This window comes from Heptranchias perlo, chromosome 4 (genome assembly GCF_035084215.1).
Source record: "Heptranchias perlo isolate sHepPer1 chromosome 4, sHepPer1.hap1, whole genome shotgun sequence".
NCBI lineage: Eukaryota > Metazoa > Chordata > Chondrichthyes > Hexanchiformes > Hexanchidae > Heptranchias > Heptranchias perlo.
Window position 1 is genome coordinate 23533192 of NC_090328.1, and position 20328 is coordinate 23553519.

A 20328-nucleotide genomic window follows, 5' to 3' on the forward strand; every position below is an offset into this window, starting at 1 on the left:
ACTCTGACCCCTGTCCCACGCTGACCCTGTCCCTCACACTCTGACCCCTGCCCCACGCTGACCCTGTCCCGCACACTCTGACCCCGGTCCCACGCTGACCCTGTCCCTCACACTCTGACCCCTGCCCCACGCTGACCCTGTCCCTCACACTCTGACCCCGGTCCCGCTCTGACCCTGTCCCTCACACTCTGACCCCTGTCCCACGCTGACCCTGTCCCTCACACTCTGACCCCTGCCCCGCTCTGACCCTGTCCCACGCTGACCCTGTCCCTCACACTCTGACCCCTGCCCCGCTCTGACCCTGTCCCACGCTGACCCTGTCCCTCACACTCTGACCCCTGCCCCGCTCTGACCCTGTCCCTCACACTCTGACCCCTGCCCCGCTCTGACCCTGTCCCACGCTGACCTTGTCCCTCACACTCTGCCCCTGCCCCGCTCTGACCCTGTCCCTCACACTCTGACCCCTGCCCCGCTCTGACCCTGTCCCTCACACTCTGACCCCTGCCCCGCTCTGACCCTGTCCCTCACACTCTGACCCCGGTCCCGCGCTGTCTTCTCTCTTTTTGCGGCTGTTTTATCTTCGCTTCGGTTTCTCAGGAGCGTTACTAAGAACGTCACTTCCTTTCCCCCCGTGCGCCGCATCTCGCGCTCCTCAGGCGAGCGACCAACGGTTCCGCTTCTTTTTGCCTTGCGGTAGATTAAATGGCATTGACAAAAAGGAGATGGAAGTCAGAAATTCAAAACAACAATCTAAGTCGTAGATTTCAAAAGGCCGTTTGGTCTCTGGAAGCTCATCCCTATTAGTACATTTACTCACATTGAATTTTACAGAACAGAAGGAGGTAAGGTTGCCAACTCTATTTGGACCTATTCCTGGAGATTCACTCACATGACATTCGCTGCAGTCTGAAAATGTTGTTGCATTTACTTAATGGCTTGATATCTGTGCCTTACTGAGGGTGCGAATGACTATGGCCAATGCCATTGAAGGCTATAATTATCAATGACCTGAGTATGATAGTGCTGAAATTGAAGCACAAGGATGGCAATGCTTATTCTGTTATATTGGTGATCTGAGAATCAAATACTTATCTTGCAAATTCATCATCGCTGGATTATCTTCAGAGCTGGAGAACATTTCCTCCTCCTCACTTGGCTCCTCCACTAGTTATGGGTGGTCCTGCTCCTGCTGGCTCATGGCAATAAAGCAAGTAAGGCAAGTTGTTGCAGGCAAAACGAATTTCCTCGTGGCTGGTCCTGCTCCACTGCCGTAACTTCACTGAAAGTGCGGCAAACATCCTTTCTGGCAAATTTATGGGCAGCGGGAGCGAAACTAGTGGCCAGCTACGAGGGATATTCCAGTGGGGAATCGCTCTACTTGGTGATAAACAGCGCCTCCAGCTCCATGAGAGCAGGCAGGTAGGATGGTGTGGGGACAGGAATTAACAGATCGGGTGGGGATTGACCGTTCAGGCTGTTGGAGGATGTAGGCGTGAACCGGAATGCAGAAAGAGGCCGTCCAGTCCTTTCTGCCTGTAGTGGCTCTCTGTGCCATCTACTTAATCTCTTGCCCTCTCGTAAACTTTTATATTTTTTCTTTTTCAAACATTTATCTTTATGGCCTGCTTCACTGTTGAATCTGTGACTTATCAATAAAGTCTATCAAAAAGGACTATGTTGTGGAGTAAGTTCATTGGGAGTTATGAGCATATACATTAAAGATGTATTAGTCTAACAGCATGTCCCAGACTGCCTCTAGAAAATAAATCTTGTGTCTTCAATACTTGCATCCCCTTGCAATCTTTTCCGTACTTGTGGCATTTCATGCAATATGTCGAGTATATCCACAGCTTAATTTCAACAGATCTATATCTCGCTGCACTTCCAGTGTAATTATTTATTTTCGCATCATTACCTTATGTTGAGGGCCAATTTTGAGTTTTATGTTTTTTTGGAGTTGTACCAGCTTTTTTGAAGTTGGTCACTTTTTGCTCTATGTATGCCTTGGCTCAGTGGTAGCATTCTCACTTCTGAGTCAAGCCCCACTCCAGAGACTTGAGCACATGATCTAAAATGACCCTTCAGTGCAGTACTGAGGGAGTGCTGCACTATCAAAGGTGCTGTCTTTCAGATGAGATGTTAAACCAAGTCTGACCTCTCCGGTGGATATAAAAGATACAACGGTACTATTTGAAGAGGAGCAGGGGAGTTCTCCTGGTCTCCTGGCCAACACTTCAACCAACACCTAAATCCAAAAAAAAATTATCTGGTCATTATCTCTGCTGTATGTTGGATCTTACTGTACACATATTGGCTGCTGAATTTCCCTATATTACAATAGTGACTTCAAAAATACTTCATTGGCTGTAAAGCATTTTGGAACATTGGGAAAGGCACTATATAAATGCAAGTTTTTTCTTTGCTAGTTTCCTAGGTTTGCGTGTATGATCATGAACAATGAATACAGGTTTGCATTGTATGATCATGAACACTGAACTCTGTGCTTTTCTTCAACTAGCTCTATGAGTCCTTTTTAACATTCACTTAAACCAGGGGATTAAACCTCTATTTTCATACCTCATCCGAAGGACTAAACCGCTGAAAATACATTCTTGGGATGTGGACCTGAGAAGGTGGTGGTGGGACTTCTTCTTGAACAGCTGGTTGCAGTCTGTGTGGTACTCTTTGTAGTTGTTTTGATACAAGCAAGTGGCTTGCAAGGCTACTTCAGAGGGCAGTTAAGAGTCAATCACATCGGTGTGGGACTGGAGTCATGTTTAGGCCAGATGGGATAAGGACGGCAGGATTTCTTCCGTAAAAGACATTAGTGAACCAGTTGGGTTTTTTACAATAGTTCGACTGCTTCATGGTCACTTTTACTGATACCAGCTTTTTTTTTTAATTTCCAGATTTTATTTTAAACTGAATTCAAATTCTCAAGCTGTCATGGTGGGAATTTGAACTCACATTCTCTGGATTATTAGTCTAGTAACATAACCATTATACTACTGTATCCCAGTACTTGTTTTTCTCCATCTTCCTCCAGTTGGTAAACTAGCACTTCATAATGTCCTCTGCCAAATGCAATATTGTAATATTACATTGAGTTACGTCAAAACAACAGTACAGAAACAGGCCATTTGGCCTAGCTGGTCTATGCCAGCGTTTATGCTCATGTGAGCCTCCTCCCTCCTTACTTCATCTAACCCTATCAGCATACCTTTCTATTCCTTTCTCCCTCTTGTGCTTATCTAGCTTCCCCTTAAATGCATCTATACTGTTTGCCTCAACTACTCCTTATGGTAGCGCGTTCCACATTCTTACCACTTTTTGGGTAAAGTTGTTTCTCCTGAATTCCCTACTGGATTTATTTGTGACTTTTTTATTTATGATCTCTAGTTTTGGACTCCCCACACAAGTGGAAACATTTATTCTACGTCTACCCTTTCAAACCCTTTCATTATCTTAAAGACCTCTATCAGGTCACCCCTCAGCCTTCTCTTTTCTAGAGAAAAGTGCCCCATCCTGTTCAGCCTTTCCCGATAAGGATATCCTCTCAGTTCCGGTATCATCCTTGTGAATCTTTTTTTAACCCTCTCCAATGCATCTATATCTTTTCTATAATATAAAGACCAGAAATGTGCACAGTACTCCAAATGTGGTCTAATCAAGGTTCTGTACAAGTTTAACATAACTTCACGGCATTTCAATTCTATCCCTTTAGAAATTAACCCCAGTGCTTAATTTGCCTTTTTTACGGCTTTATTAACCTGCATCGCTACTTTTAATGATTTGTGTATCTGTACTCTGAGATCCTTTTGACCCCCCATCCCATGTACACTCTTTTTATCCAAGCAGTATATGGCTGCCTTATTCTTCCAACCAAAATGCATCACCTCACACTTATCTATATTGAAATTCGTTTGCCAATTTCACACCCATTCTGCAAGTTTATTAATGTCCTCATGGATTTTGACACATTCTTCCAATTTGGTGACGTCTGCAAATTTTGAAATTGTGCTTCCGATTTCTGAATCCAAATCGTTAATGTAATTTGTGGACAACAGTGGTCGCAGCACCGATCCCTGTGGAACACCACTTCCCATCTTTTGCCAGTCTGAGTAGGTACCCTTAACCCCTGCTCTCTGTTTCCTGTTTTGTAGCAAACTTGCTATCCATTCTGCTACCTGTCCCCTGACTCCACACTCTAATCTTAGTCATGAGTCTACAATGCGGTACCTTATCAAAGGCCTTTTGGAAATCCAAATATATTACATCTACTGCATTACCCTCATCTACTCTTTTTGTTACCTCGTCAAAGAATTCAATAAGGTTGGTCAAGCATGACTTTCCCTTCTGAAATCCATGCTGACTATTCATTATTATATTTTTGTTCTCTAGATCTTTTTCTATTACATCTTTGAGTAAAGATTCCATTATCTTGCCAATCATCGACGTTAAGCCAACTGGTCTATAGTTCCCTGGTCTTGTTCTATCTCCCTTTTTAAATATAGGAATAACGTTAGCTGTCTGCCAGTCCTCTGGCACTATTCCCGTTTCTATTGGATGCTGGGTTCCATCAATTACTTCCACCTCCTCGATGGACTTTGATTTTGGAATGGACTGAGATGGGATAAACCTGCACAGATTGTTTTGTAGAGGAGTCCAACTTCTTCATGTAGATTATGGAAGTTTGGCCTGTCTTATTGAAAAATACATTCAATTCAGGAATGGTGTGAAGAGCAAAATCCAGATCAAAGACCACAAGAGAAGCAGTTTAACACTGAAGCAGTTTGACTTCCCAGTTGCTACAATTTTTTCAAAGTAAGACTTTAAAGCCAGGCTGCTGCTTGATCAATCTCCCTCCAATTGAATGAAAATTCAGTCACTTGGTCTGACAGTGTGGCTCAATGTCAGTAAACCCCTGGAAGGTTCCGTACACCTGCATCAACAGGCAGAGATTTGATAATCATCCCAAAAAACCTTGAAAACATAGTATGATTTCCAGATGTGCTCCACATATTGTTTTAAAAAAAAATTAAATCTGCACCTCAGGCTCCATCACGTTGCCACCAACCTGTTTTTACTTCCCACCACCCCCCCCCAAGTTCTATCTCTGGTTTGAGTTATCACAACTAGGATGGCGACCAGGGCAGTACAATTCGCCTCAGCACCTACGTATAAAGAAAGGGGGGAGGGGGAAAAAAATCGGTCAAGGTTCTTACTCCTAATCTCGATCTGCTTTCCATGCTGGATGTACATGTGTGTAGATGACGGATGAGAGCAGGATCTTACTTGGGGTTTGATGTTGTGCCTCCACTCCTCTGTGACTGAATAGCCAGTTGATACTCGCAGTCTGGGCTCACGCATGAAAACACTTGGGTGAGGTATCTGACTGAGGGTGTCTGTAGAACTATACCCCAGTAAGGAATCAATATTTTCAGAGGAGGGGAGAAAATTGATGAAAATCGAGGGTGAAAAAAATAAAATACCATGAATCACTTCCAATTGAGTTGATCTAAAGCCTGATTTGATTTCTTGTGCAGATGCAGCTTTAAATTGATGTAACATGAATGTGAGTTATTATTTTAGAATGCACAGCCATTAGTTTTACAGAGATAATGATGAAAGATTGTAGACATATCTTTTGACAGTTTTCACTGGGCTCATCTCGAAACCACAGAGGTGGTGGGGTGGGGTGGGTTCCAGTACTAATGTAACCAAGAAAATGTAACCTATGGAAAGTGAACAACCAGGGTAGAATAGTAGAGGTGTGGAGGGTGAATGGGTATTCTAGAGTTTCACTTGTTCACTTTTGAGCTCAAGGCAAGATTTTGTTGAATATTTATTTAGGTGTCAGCTGTGACTCAGTGATAGCACGCTTGCCTGTGAGTCAGGTGGTTGTGAGTTCACGTCCCACTCCAGAGACTTGAGCACATAATCTAGACTGACACTTCAGTGCAGTACTGAGAGAGTGTTGCACTGTTGGAGGTGCCGTCTTTTGGATAAGACGTTAAACCGTCTGCCCTCTCAGGTGGTTGTAAAAATTTCCATGGCACTATTCAAAATATTCTCCCCGGTAACCTGGTCAATATTTATCCCTCAATCATCATCACTAAAACAGATTATCACATTGCTGTTTGTGGGACCTTGCTGTGTGCAAATTGACTACTGGGTTTCCTGCATTGTGACAGTGACTACACTTCAAAAGTACTTCATTGGCTATAAAGCGCTTTGGGAAGTCCTGAGGTCGTGAAAGGCATTATAGATTTGCAACTTTTTTTGTCCTTACATATTGTAATTTATTGCTTAATTTTCACTGATGTGTCACTGTATGTAGTAGTCTGGTTTTCTTTTTATTGGACTCAATGTTGTAGATGGCAGTAAAGTAAGCACCCATCCAGAAAATAGTATTTTAATATTTGCATTATTTCAACAAACTCAATAAACTAGAAATTTAACTCTGGGGAAAACTCATACAATTGCTGCAGAAATATTTTCTTTTTGAGAGAGACTAATTGGTTTATATTGACAGTTTAGCGAAAGATTTATTTTAACTGTACACAGAGGAAAGTACACCCTTCATCATTATTATAAGAAAGTTAACTTCCGGTTTTTCAACAATGCCACTAGATGGGGCTCTTTGCAACAAGAGTCTCCAGTTCAAAAAGGATTTGCTGCAGGTGAACCTCATCAAGGTCAGTCACTATGTTGTGTAACAAAATAACCATTCAAAAAGTAACTTTAAAAAAAAGTGCACATCTTATAGTAACTCTTAATTGAATGACCTCTGTGGTGGCTATCAGTGAAAATGAGGGCTTAGATTGGAAGATGGTTTCATTTGTAGAATAAAGTTGGTTAAGGAATCTCCATGCTGTTTCTCACTTTGGTTTTGCAGATGGTGTTCACAAAATTGCCAGATTATAGTTAGCGTGACAATCTGCAGGCGCAGAAGAAGCATCACACACTGTTGCTTAAGAAGGCAATTCTTTTCCTGCTGGATCATGATTAATTCCTTTTTAAGATGCAAATGAATGAAGCCATTCCAATATATCAGGTATGAACGTTACTGGAATGTCTTGATGAATCTCATTGTCTCAAGCTGATGTGGTGTGTGAGAAACACTATTTCTCCAGCCACTTCATCTGGATTTAACCCACATTCCCAGAAGCTTGTGTGTTGTGAATTTAACCCCTTGTGAGCTGAATTTAACTTAATAGCAACATCTTAATATACATTAATCTGAAATCCCTCCTAAGCAAAATAGTCAAAAATCTTAAAATATATATAAAACATAAAAATAAATAGAAAGAGAAGCTCTGATGCTGCTCTAATTCATGCAGGCATTTGGACCCATTTAATCAATAAATCATTTATTTTTACCTGCCTTGGTACAGGAGTTGCAAAAACTTTTGTTAACATTCATATGTTACCTTTTGGTATTTTGTTCTTAAATAATATGGTCTCCTGAAGTGTTGTTCACGGTGATTTGAAGGAAACTATTTTATAGTATGGGCCCATTAAACGCTGACAGGACCCATTCCTGTCACTCCCAACAGAGACAGAGATGCCCTCACCAGCTCAACGGGGTTTCTTCCCTCTTTCTGCCCCCACCCCCAATTTGATGAAAGCTAATATCAGTAAACATTTATTAATGCTATTGTTTGCACATTATTACCAGCAGTAAATCAGCAAATTCTATTATCTAAGAAAGTAATGATAATTCGAGGATCATTACAGATCACCGTAGATACCTTATTAAAAGTATGCTTCATTAGGACTTTTGCTGTCTTGTTAATAATTTGGGGCATTAGTGCAACATGTTGAATAGCAGGACCAGGTACAATTGTGTGAGCTGTAATGGTAACTAGAATGTTAACTGCACTTCTTGTAGAAGATGGCCCACCATCGCCTTCTCAGGGCCATTACAGATGGGCAATAAATGCAGCCTTGCCAGACTAGCCTACATCCAAGAAGAATTATTAAATTTTTATTTATTCGCTAGCAAGGCCAGCATTTATTGGCCATCCCTAGTTGCCCTGAGAAGGTGGTGGTGAGCCACCTTCTTGAACCACTGGTAGCGGGTTTGATACAACTGAGTGACTTGCTAGGCCACATCAGAGAGCAAAAGTTAACCACGTCGATGTGGGACTGGAGTCAAAAATATAGGCCAGACCGGATAAAGATGACAGGTTTCCTTCTTGAAAGGACATTAGTGAACCACTTGGATTTTTAGGACAATTCTACAGCTTCATGATCCCTTTTACTGATATCAACTTTTTATTCCAGGTTTGTTTTTAAAACGGAATTCAAATTCCTAAACTGCCACAGTGGGATTTGAACTGATGTTTTCTGGATTATTAATCCAGGCCTCTGGGTTACTAGTCCAATAAAATAAGCACTAAGCTACCGTAAAAAAATGTATAGCCAGCTTTGCATGTGCAAGGGTGCAATGGAGAAACACTTTTTGAATATCTGAATTATCATAAAACTCTGAATTTAATAAGCAGAATTTTCTGTGTTGCAAACCAGAAACCATTTACCTTGAAGTCTCTTGTAAAATATTTTTTCAAAAGCAAATGTTTAAGTATTAATACAAATTTATCAAAGATCTAACAATCTCAGCAACAAAACAGCAAAATCCATTGATCTTAATTTTGAAATGGAAAGCAGAACATATCTGTTGAGAGTGTGATCAGAATTAGAACCATAGTGGTTTTCAGCAAAAAAACGCCATTTGGCCTCTGGTATTTGTGCTGGTTCTTTGCTAGAACCACCCAAAACTAATCCCACTGCCCCGCCCTCTTTCCCCAGAGCTCTCTATCTTCCATTCTGTAAATGCCATTTTGGAAAATGTACTACAGCTACACCAATATATATAAACCAGAGCACAAGTTTTTTCTTTATATTTATATTTTCAGCATAGAATCTAAATTCCAAAAATTTACAGCACATTCGCCCATTGTACCTGTGCTAGCTTTCTAAAACAACAACAACTTGCATTTATATAGCGCCTTTAATATAGTAAAACATTCCAAGGCGCTTCACAGGAGTGTTATCAAACAAAATTTGACACAGAGCCACATAAGGAAATATTAGGACAGGTGACCAAAAGCTTGGTCAAAGAGGTAGGTTTTAAGGAGCCTCTTAAAGAAGGAGAGGTGGAGAGGTTCAGGGAGTAAATTCCAGAGCTTAGGGTCCTCGGCAGCTGAAGGCTCTGCGCTAATGGTGGAGCGATTGAAATCGGGGATGCACTAGAGGCTAGAATCGGAGGAGTGCAGAGATCTCGGAGGGTAGGGCTGGAGGGGGTTACCGAGATAGGAAGAAAGAGCTATCCACTTGGTCCCATTTCCCTACCCTTCCCCCACCCTTTTTACAATTTTCCTTTTAAAATATCTATCCACTTGTTAATTGCTTGACTGTTTTCTTGTTTGGGTTTGCAAGCTATGATTGACTTCTCAAAATAAAGTTTATTTGAAAAAACAGCTAACAATATTATTTCTGCCACTAGATGTTGTTAGTTCACTACTAAATTCTGTGCTGTGCACTGTAGGGCATTTGAAAATGTGCAGAAGAGATTTCAACAGAACCACGCCGTTTATATACCCTGGTGCATATTTTATTCAAATCACCATGTAAATAGAGTGTTGATGCTGTCAAACTTCTTTATGGAACTAAACATTTTTATAGATATTTTATTAAAGCAGCGTTCTAACTTTTAAAAGATGCTTAAAGTAAGAAAAAACCTTATTTGTTATTTCATAGTTGGATTTTTACAGATTAACCTTTTTTTAAATAATGAAACATCACAATGGTGAGATGTTTTATTTTGTTTGACAAATTCTGCAATGAGACAAGTAAATGTTCTGTGATTCTGCACATTTTTCTAGCTCTGCTTTGTATTAATATTTTAGTTTGGAATTTGGATATTTTTAAAATTGTTGGGGAAATTCAGACCCCATAGCTCTTAATTGCTTTGAGTACAGAATTTCCTTTCCAGCTTCCTAAATACAAGGTCGTTTTCTTCTATCATATATCATCTGCAAAATAAAATTTTGTGAATGAACAACATTTGGTAAAATTCATATAAACAGCCACAGAATTTCCATTGTAAACAAAGCTCATCACTACCTCAAACTCCGGTAAACTTATTAGACAAAACCTCCCTCCCATAAATCCATGTTGATTCACTCTTACCTCAGTATGGTTTGAACCATCTGTGAATTACATACCTTATTTTTTACTCTTTCCATTCACTCACACGTTTCCTTTAAATACCCATTGGGAAATAAGATAGATTGTTCCTAGAAATATATTCTAAATGCTGGACAGTGCATTGCATTGTGCTCAATTAACTTGTTAATGCTACCATGACAGTGTTTAATACAATATATTTATGGACGTCAGCCAGGGCTTTTAAGTATTTTCTCAATCTAGTGCATCTCATCAGTATTTTGTCGTGTATTCCTGCTCTAACTCCTGAAGTAGCTTTCTGGTACACAAGAAGATATTCGGAGGGACTACACACAGTTTTTAAAAAATCAGCTGGGGAGGGGCTATGAAAATAAATGACACCTGCGGCTCTCCTCCACCCAATGAATTTCCACTACCTGTGGGCGCCGCAGGACATTGTCTGCCTCACCAGTGACGAGAACCAAATCATAATTTAAAAACACATTTTTAGTTTGACTGGACCGCCCGTTTTGTATTATCGGTATGTTCCCTCGGGTGTGGGGCTTGTCATTGTATTTGTTCTGTTAGCAATCGACTCATGCCCAATGTTACTTTATTAGTCCAGATAAAAATAAATCCAATGAATTCATAACCATAATCCAACAGTCAATAAAAGCTTTAAATGCCAATATTATTGCACTGTACAACCTAGCCATGTCTGAGAGTTATGGCTTAATCAATGCTCTTCCATAGGCTTTTTGATTTCCACCTTGTGGGACCCACCTTCATCCCACTGCAGTGAGGATAAGAACAGTTTGCGTTTGTTTGTTTGTTTTTTAAAATGCTCTCTTTCTGCAGAATAAATGAACTGGAATTGCAGCATCGAGTTCAGTCAGTGACGAGCCTGATGAGGTCCCCGGTTAGGATTGAACCTTGCCCCTTTTAATATGTGGTTTCCTTTTCGGTTTGTGCTGACGCTGTGGGCACGGTGCAGCCAAACAGGAAACTCGCGGATTGAAGCTGTATACGGCTCATCATCATCGGCTTGTGTCGGGAAACACATGCAACACAAAAATCCTCGGAGTTTCTCCTCCTCCCTTCTTATTTATTGACAGATATTTGGGCGATATCTTAAAACCAAGGAGCAGCCTGGAGGTTTGCAGCAGGGGCTTTGGACACACAACAAACCCCCCCCCCCAAGAATGATTTGAGAAGCAACACAACAGGAGCATTTTCATTCACTGGAGACTCGCGTCTTTTTTTTAAAATGACAAATCTTGTGGTTTAGCAATAAAAGGACTCAAGGTGACGATGGGTTGTTGGCTGCTTGTTCCCTAGTCCACAAGCAAGAGACTCAGCCCCAGGAAACATGTAGGATCTGCAACAAAAAAAGGCTGCCCTTCTAATTTTATGTTCTTGTTTTTTATTTTTATTTATTTTTGGAAGGGTTGTCAATTGCAATTTTTTTCTCTCCAGGTGTCGGATTTAATTCCCGAGTCTTTTTAAAAGTGCCTTCTACATGTTTGCAAGTGTTATGGACGTGAATGTGTTTAAAAGGAGAAGGTCGAGCTTGTTTCTGCTGGAGGAGGAGATGCGATGGTCACTATGTGTCCTGATGGCAGCCGCGGTTACTACTTTCTCCTGGCCGGACTTTGCCTCTTCGCAGCCTCTTTCTTTCATTCCGAGGACGAGTCGTCTTCCCTCTTCGCCTGGGTTTTCTGCAGGCTCCTCTTCTACTTGGCGTTGTCTCTGAGCAGCCTCCTGCTGGGCACTCTCCTGGTCCTGGCCAAACAAAACAGCCTCAAACCATTCCGCGTCCCCAGAGAGAAGGAGAGGTCCGCCGCCGGGGCGCCCCAGCTGCTGCGCCAACTCACGGTAAGGTGTACAACTGACCTGCAAAGGCTGCAGTCTCCACTCTCCCCCCCCCCCCCCCCCCCCAGAAAAGAAAGATGGGTACAGAACCTCACCCCAAGCGCCCATTCTGCAGAGGAGATTTAGCAGAATTGTACCAGGGATGAGGGACTTCAGTTATGTGGAGAGATTGGAGAAGCTGGGATTGTTCTCCATGGAGCTTAGAAGGTTAGGGGGAGTGTTCAAAATTGAGGGGTTTTGATAGAGTAAATAAGGAGAAACTTTCCAGTGGCTGGAGGGTCGGTAACCAGAGGACGCAGATTTAAGGTAATTGGCAAAAGAGTCAGAGAGAATTTTTTTTTAACACAGCCAGTTGTTATGATCTGGCGTGCGCTGCTTGAAAAGTTGGTGGAAGCAGATTCAAAAGAGAATTGGATAAATACTTGAAGGGAGTAAATTTGCAGGGCTATGGGGAAAGGGCTGGGGAATGGGATTAATTGGATGGCTCTATCAAAGAGCAGGCACGATGAGCCGAATGACCTCCTCCTGTGCTGTATGATTCTATGGTCTTTGCATACTATAACGCTAATAATACAGTTGAAAACCTGTTCTGTCTGCGATAGCCTTCTTTGGGACTGATTTCAGCTTTATGTCATTCATTTCTGGTTGACATTGAAATGATCAGGTCACTGTAGGTAGGTTGGATAAGATTGGGTTCGTGTACAATTACATCTATGTGGTATGTTCCATTGTGGCCAAAAAAAATCTGAATTTCCATGGGATTATGGATTAATTTCCCACTCTAAATGAAGCCACTCCACTACCTGGCTCAGATACGGGTTCTGTTTTGGTATCAGGGCATGTTTTGTTCCAGAACTGATCAGGATCTACATCTAGTACAAACTGGAACTTTTGCTCTTTTATCTCTCTCTCTCTCTTCTCCCTCCTTTACTGCATGTTCTTTTGCCTGCCCCTTTTCTGCTCTTTTATTCCCCTTCTTCCTTTCTGCACTCTCACATTTGCTTTCTCCAGATATCCCTCCTGCTCAGTGTTTCTCATCCAGTGTTCACCTCTGGTTTATGCCATGTTAAAATCTGCAAGTGAATGCAATTTAAAAAAAAATTAAACTGCACTTTATTTTTCTTTCTAAATGCTAATAGCTGAGGGAACCTGACTGTACAATTGGTTCGGACTGTGCCTGTTAATTGATTTGCTGCCTCCTGATTCTTGGAGTTACTCTGCAGTGTAAGTAACATTTCCATGAACTGGGAGGCACCGACTGAGCTAGAATGAAGATTTAAAGGCTCTATATAAATATGAGCTGTGTTAAATGGTCGTCCTGTGGACTGACAGCGAAGTGATTTATTTATGTTTTTCGTGGTGCAAGACGTTGGTACAAAAAGAAGTTAATTTCAGGAAGCTAGATCATCAAATGGGCTGTAAGGACCAAGATGGCATCTATACAGGGCTTTGGTATGAAGTAAAATGTCATTGTTTAAAAACCCCGATTATATGTATGCTTCCCAGTTCTTTGTTGCTATCTTTTTGTAAACATTCAGTTTTGCCTCCAGTGTGTTCTAAACTCCCTGTTGGGTTTGCTTCAGGCTATTGATAACAGTTAGACATGACTGAGCTGTGTCGGTAACACAAGTAAACATTCTCTGTGAGTATGCAGGGTATTTGCATTGCCCTTTAAGCCAGTTACAACAGAGATGTCAATCTCCTCATGATCTAATGGTTTAAAATGTAATTTCCAGAGTTTTGGGTGGGAAAGCCTTTTACTCTTGCAGGTTGATGGTTGGGGGCATTGATCATAGTCTTTCCTGTATAGCATTTCAGGCAGTTGGATCAACAGCTCCAAATTGCATTTGTTTAGCATCTTTTTAAATGCAGGGAGAGAAGTAGCAAGGTGAAGAGTTTTAGAGAGGGAATTCCAGAGGATGGCGCTAAGAATGGCTTAGCGCTCTGCTACAAGTGAGGAACGATGAGAGGAGGATGCACAGGAGCCAGGAGTGAGAGGGCATTAGGGCAGGGCTCAGGCTGGGACATGAGGATGGAGGAGTTTCAGAGAGGGTGGGGCGAGGCAGTGGAAGGATTTGTTAAAAAAAAAGGCAAGAATTTTGAATTAATTTTACAGGGAGGCAGGAAGCAAGTGGAGAACAGTGAGGGCAGGGGTGATGGTGAATGGGACTTAGTGTGGGATGGTTTGCGGGTGGAAGAGCTTTGGACAATTTAGAGCCTATAGTGGAAAGAATTTGGCAGGCTGCCGAGGAGGTCATTTGCGAAGTCGAGACTTGAGGTAAAAAGATGTATTATGGCTTCAGCAGCAGAGGAAATAGGAAGGTAGGCAATTTTGCACAGATGGAAGCATGCTGTTTTGGTGATTGATAGGGTGTGGGGTTTTAAGGTTAGCTAAGGGTCGAATACCAAGGTTGCATATACTGTGTGGTTCAGTTTGAGTGAGCAACTGGGGAGGGGATGGAATTGGGCGCAAAGGTACAAAGTTTCAGATGAAAGGCGAATATGATGGCTTTGGTTTTCTAGCTGTTCAGCTGATGCCACTGATTCAAGTGTAATCCTAATTTTAATAGATAGCGTCAGCAGCCTCTCTAACCTACCTGCATATTTAATTCACTTCGTATTGCATCTAAATCCAACTATTCTGGAAAGTAACCTAGGGTGCTACAAAGGCCAGTACCAATGTATTCATCCTCTTAGACCCACTTTTCTGTCTGCCAGAGGTGTGGAATCTGCTCGAGATCCATAGACTAACAACATTTGCAGCTAGTGGCTAGAAGATGCATCACTGTGGTATGGTGAAACCCTATCCCTCCCACCATAAATGTAGATAATACACCTATGGGACATGTGCTAGTCAGAGCACGTGATATACAGCTTCCATCTAGAAATGGGAAAGTACCAAGAAGCCTGGACCCCTGTCTTGGAGACTTGTGCAATAAGTCTCCTCATAAACTGAACAACGCACTCTGCAGAAGGAGGGATGCATTCATGCCAATGTGAGCACACAGCCATTCATTCCCAGCCGTACAGAAAGTGTGACTCAACCCAGACACACCACAGAAAAGGTAATATAGATCCTTTGTGCTTGTGTCCATCTTTGCTGCCCTGATCTGAAGTGTTAAACTGCTGAATGATCATGTGTAATTATATGCCATAAATGTTCCCTCTTGTAAATGCTGTATTAAGAATACAAACCGCTCTACAAGTGTGAAAAAAGATGTGATTTTTGTCTTTTGTGAAAAGAGCAAAAATTGTTTATACCTTGACCATTTCCTGTTTCAATTTGAAACCTATTTATTGTAATAATTGGCTTCTTGAAATAAAGTCTTCTAGAAACAACAAAAATTAGGAATTTTACTCCTATTACTGATTAACAAGAGCATACCTGCTTTCTCCTGTAGAAAATGCGGAAGAGACCACTGATTTCTCTGTAATCTGCATAATGTGTCTGGGACATTGGGCTTCCAATGGTGGAAGTGCAGAGGGTATAATTGATGTAATGCAAAGCTTCCATTTCTTCTTGATCTCTGCGCTCCTCCAATTCTGGTCTCTTGCACGTTCCCGATTTTCATCGCTCCACCATTGGCCGCCGTACCTTCAGCTGCCTAGACCCTAAGCTCTGGAATTCCCTCCCTATACCTCTCTACCTTTCTCACCTTTTAAGACTCTCCTTAGCTTTTGGTCACCTATCCTAATATCTCCTTATGTGGCTTGGTGTCAAATTTTGTTTGATAATGCTCCTGTGAAGGGTCTTTGGACGTTTTACTATGTTAAAGACACTATATAATTGCAGGTTGTTGTTGCTGGTAGATGTAGTGTGGAGTGGACACCCTGCATTTCTTTTAAGATGATCTTTGGGAGAAAAGAACTTTATATTAAAAGATGGGCCCCAATAAGGCTTTGGGCATCTGAATGTACCTGTTAAAAGATTCCAAGGAGGTAGTCGAACTTAATTTAACGTGGATAGAAATTATTCTCCAGTTATGGCTGGAGCTTACAGGGGGTTTGTGGAAATAATAGTATTTGTAAAGGACTGATGTCGATTTTTTTCCCCTCCAAATCTAATGTTTTTTCACTGTCTGACTTTTCAGTCTCCCTGGGTTTGATTTTTGTTTTTGATGTTTATTGAGGTAAATGTGGAAGTTGACATCTTCACTGCAAAGGTGTCATCTTGAATGGTATGATTGGAGACATCCTTTACCTGAAGACTGGAAGAAGTGTCAAAGTCTTGTCATGGTTGGGGAGATGTGTGCATTATAGCAAAGGGAGAAGTAAGAAGGTTTTTTTTATCAAATGGGATTATTAACACTTCACCACATTGTTATTAAGGTGTGGAGTATAATATAATGTTAAAATGGAATTGGTTAAGCATTGGAAAAGGAAAAATATAAAAGGATTCAGGAAGTGGGATTGGCTTTATTTGAAGAGCTAGCACAGGTGAGATGGCCTGGGTGGCTTTCTTCTGTGCTGTAAGTTCTATGATTCTATAGCATCATAATAGCCCAGGTGATCACAGTGAGCACACAATGCTAGCACGTCTTGAGGAGGAATGAGGAGGTGACAGCACTTCTGCTGCATTCGCTCTCAGTAGTCAATGGGGGCATGTATCCATTCAAGTATGGAAATCCAACATGTTCTGTCATAGATGATAGACATGTGTGGTCCAACATGCACTGAGGCACCAAGTAGAGGGAGGGAGAGAGAGAAAATCAACAGTGTAACTCTGGGATATCATTTCACTACTCTTTGTTTTAGAGTGGTATTGGCAGAAGCTTACAAGCAGGTCACCCTGATAACCAGGGATGTTGTGGTACACAAAATCCTAGATTTGGGAGACAATGTCTTGAAAAATAGGAGAGTCTCTCCCTCCCTTTAAAAAAAAATGGCCACTTGGTGTTTGGGTAGTTGGGGACATTTGAGTTGTATGGTGATCTCTTGCCATTCTACACAAGGTAGATGACCTGTCATTGTAGGTCCATGGAGGTGTTGTATACTGGGGCATTTATAATAAAGAATAGTCATTGTAAGGGTACCAATTGCATGCGCCAATCAGATCAGCTATGCTGTCCATCTAGACACACCACCTTTTGTCATTTGTAGGAGAAAGCTTTCAGGGGATGTAGGTTTCAGACAAATTTAAGCCTAAAATGGTCCTTTTGAAAGAAAGTAATTGCCTAATAAAATGGGGAGGCAATGGATATGGATATACATATTGGCTACAGTTGATAGTGCACTCGGTCAGAGTTCCCTACTACTTACTGTAGTAGTCTTGCCAGTGTGTTTTGGCCTGATAGTGGCATGTATTTACATACAGTGCCTGAATAATGTGTCAGTATATCCATGTACTATCCATTAGTGCTGTAGCTGCACATTCTTCTCCTATTTTGTAGTGTATTACATTGTCTGGTGGTTTCCCGATCTTGTATGGTATTTGCCTTGTCTTTTTTTTTCCAAACCACGCTTTGTCAACTCCATGATTTAAGCTGTGAGATGGGTCCATCTAATTTCTGCAGGAGTGAAATTGAAATCCTGCCTGTGCATGCAGTGAGACTGCTGTTAGACTGAACACAGGCTTTTGGATTTTTTTTAATGCACTGTATTTTTGTGACTGCTAATTAATTTTAGGATTGTAATGTGTAAGGGCACCTTGGATGGTTATCCTGTATGTTTCCAAAAGAAAACCTCTTTACTTTTCAACCCAAAAAATTTAAAGTGGCAATGTTTTCTCATAAATCTGGCATAACATGATTATACACATATTTCTGGAGATGGCTATGTTATCTGCCACTCTGGGTAGATGCATACACACGTACCATTACGTTCCCCAGATATTTTTGTATAAATCTTGCCCTTCATTTGCTGCTTTATTTTAAACAAGATCTGATTTCCTTCCTCCTTCCCCTACCTCTTCCTGCCTTTTGATTTCAAATAAAATGGGAAGGAGAATTGAATTCACTTTAAAACTCATCCTAGGACCAGCAATATGTATCCCTTTTTAACTTTCTGTCTTTTTCTGCCAATTTTCTCACCTCCTTTCTGGAAGGCATTGACTCCTTGTCACGGTATGATTTTGCACAAGCCGTGGTATACGAACAATGACGGACAGGAAAATACCCTCTGGTCCATTCAGCCTGTCCCATGGTTGCCTTGCTCAAGTAGCCATTCTTCATGTGTGAACCTAGGCAATGAGTGTTGCCAGGCTATTTACTAATGGAGGCTTAACTGCACCAAGACCCCTGTTCTCGCCCCACACACATGTATGCTACCAGCAGGGTTTGGTTAATAGTGAATAGAAGTTGAGCCCCTGGCTGATTTTCTTCCCCGTGCCCATTGAGCTCAATTGTTGTTCCCTTACTACTACTGAGATTAGCTACCTTGGCCTTCCTTCTCTATTTAGCTTTGCTGCTCACTGTCTGAGCCAGCTGAGCCATTGGGTGATGATAATATAGCTGTTATTTAAAGTGCATATTAAATTGCTACAGACACTTGACACAAATTGTTTATTTCTGCTTGCCTGGGTGGCATCTGTGCTAACATAAATCTGTTGCATTTTCATGCAGTAAATACGTATTTTGTGTGAAAAACAGGTTTAGTCACGATACTCCGTATAAGCACATCAAGTTGTCTTTAATGAGAAAAATGTATGTATCATCAGTGTTTCTATTGCCTCAAATGTGAGCACCTTTCCTAAAAAGATAGGATATTGTTTCAGAAGATTCAGTGACGTGTTGATTGAGACAAATGTCATGTTTAGTTTCTCTATGGGTTTTAGCAATAGCATATCTTCTGAAACATTTATATGGAAGATCAGCCTCTCTCGGTCTTGCCTTCTTGTAGGTAGTGAAACTATTGAGCAATAAACAGGTTAGGAGAATTGTGCATCATTTACAATGGACTTGTTCAGGTTAAGGTCATTACCTTATGTCAGCACCATGAAGTATCTACACAAACCTTCAAGTTTTCTTTTTGGCTTGAGGGCCGAGTTCTGCCAGTGTAGTCATAGAATCATAGAAGTTACAACATGGAAACAGGCCCTTCGGCCCAACATGTCCATGTCGCCCAGTTTATACCACTAAGCTAGTCCCAATTGCCTGCACTTGGCCCATATCCCTCTATACCCATCTTACCCATGTAACTGTCCAAATGCTTTTTAAAAGACAAAATTGTACCCGCCTCTACTACTGCCTCTGGCAGCTCGTTCCAGACACTCACCACCCTTTGAGTGAAAAAATTGCCCCTCTGGACCATTTTGTATCTCTCCCCTCTCACCTTAAATCTATGCCCCCTCGTTATAGACTCCCCTACCTTTGGGAAAAGATTTTGACTATCTACCTTATCTATGCCCCTCATTATTTTATAGACTTCTATAAGATCACCCCTTAACCTCCTACTCTCCAGGGAAAAAAGTCCCAGTCTGTCTAACCTCTCCCTATAAGTCAAACCATCAAGTCCCGGTAGCATCCTAGTAAATCTTTTCTGCACTCTTTCTAGTTTAATAATATCCTTTCTATAATAGGGTGACCAGAACTGTACACAGTACTCCAAGTGTGGCCTCACCAATGCCCTGTACAACTTCAACAAGACATCCCAACTCCTGTATTCAATGTTCTGACCAATGAAACCAAGCATGCCGAATGCCTTCTTCACCACCCTATCCACCTGTGACTCCACTTTCAAGGAGCTATGAACCTGTACTCCTAGATCTCTTTGTTCTATAACTCTCCCCAACGCCCTACCATTAACGGAGTAGGTCCTGGCCCGAGTCGACCTACCAAAATGCATCACCTCACATTTATCTAAATTAAACTCCATCTGCCATTCATCGGCCCACTGGCCCAATTTATCAAGATCCCGTTGCAATCCTAGATAACCTTCTTCACTGTCCACAATGCCACCAATCTTGGTGTCGTCTGCAAACTTACTAACCATGCCTCCTAAATTCTCATCCAAATCATTAATACAAATAACAAATAACAGCGGACCCAGCACCGATCCCTGAGGCACACCGCTGGACACAGGCATCCAGTTTGAAAAACAACCCTCTACAACCACCCTCTGTCTTCTGTCGTCAAGCCAATTTTGTATCCAATTGGCTACCTCACCTTGGATCCCATGAGATTTAACCTTATGTAACAACCTACCATGCGGTACCTTGTCAAAGGCTTTGCTGAAGTCCATGTAGACCACGTCTACTGCACAGCCCTCATCTATCTTCTTGGTTACCCCTTCAAAAAACTCAATCAAATTCGTGAGACATGATTTTCCTCTCACAAAACCATGCTG

At 41.6% G+C, this 20328-nt stretch overlaps 1 protein-coding gene across 4 annotated transcripts in view; it reads left to right on the forward strand.

Annotated features, from left to right (window-relative positions):
- The first annotated feature begins 672 nt into the window (after positions 1 to 672).
- Positions 673 to 20328, forward strand: part of snx25 (sorting nexin 25) — a 262889-nt gene continuing 243233 nt past the window's right edge. Inside the window, exons 1-3 of one of the 4 annotated variants that reach the window (XM_067982600.1) lie at positions 673 to 842; positions 6899 to 7057; positions 11650 to 12048. In XM_067982600.1, the coding sequence (XP_067838701.1) occupies positions 11770 to 12048 (279 nt within the window). In that variant the 5' untranslated portion in view covers positions 673 to 842; positions 6899 to 7057; positions 11650 to 11769. Of the gene's footprint in view, positions 843 to 6898; positions 7058 to 11163; positions 12049 to 20328 lie in introns of those variants that run through there. The other 3 variants (XM_067982602.1, XM_067982601.1, XM_067982599.1) reach the window with 3 other exon arrangements.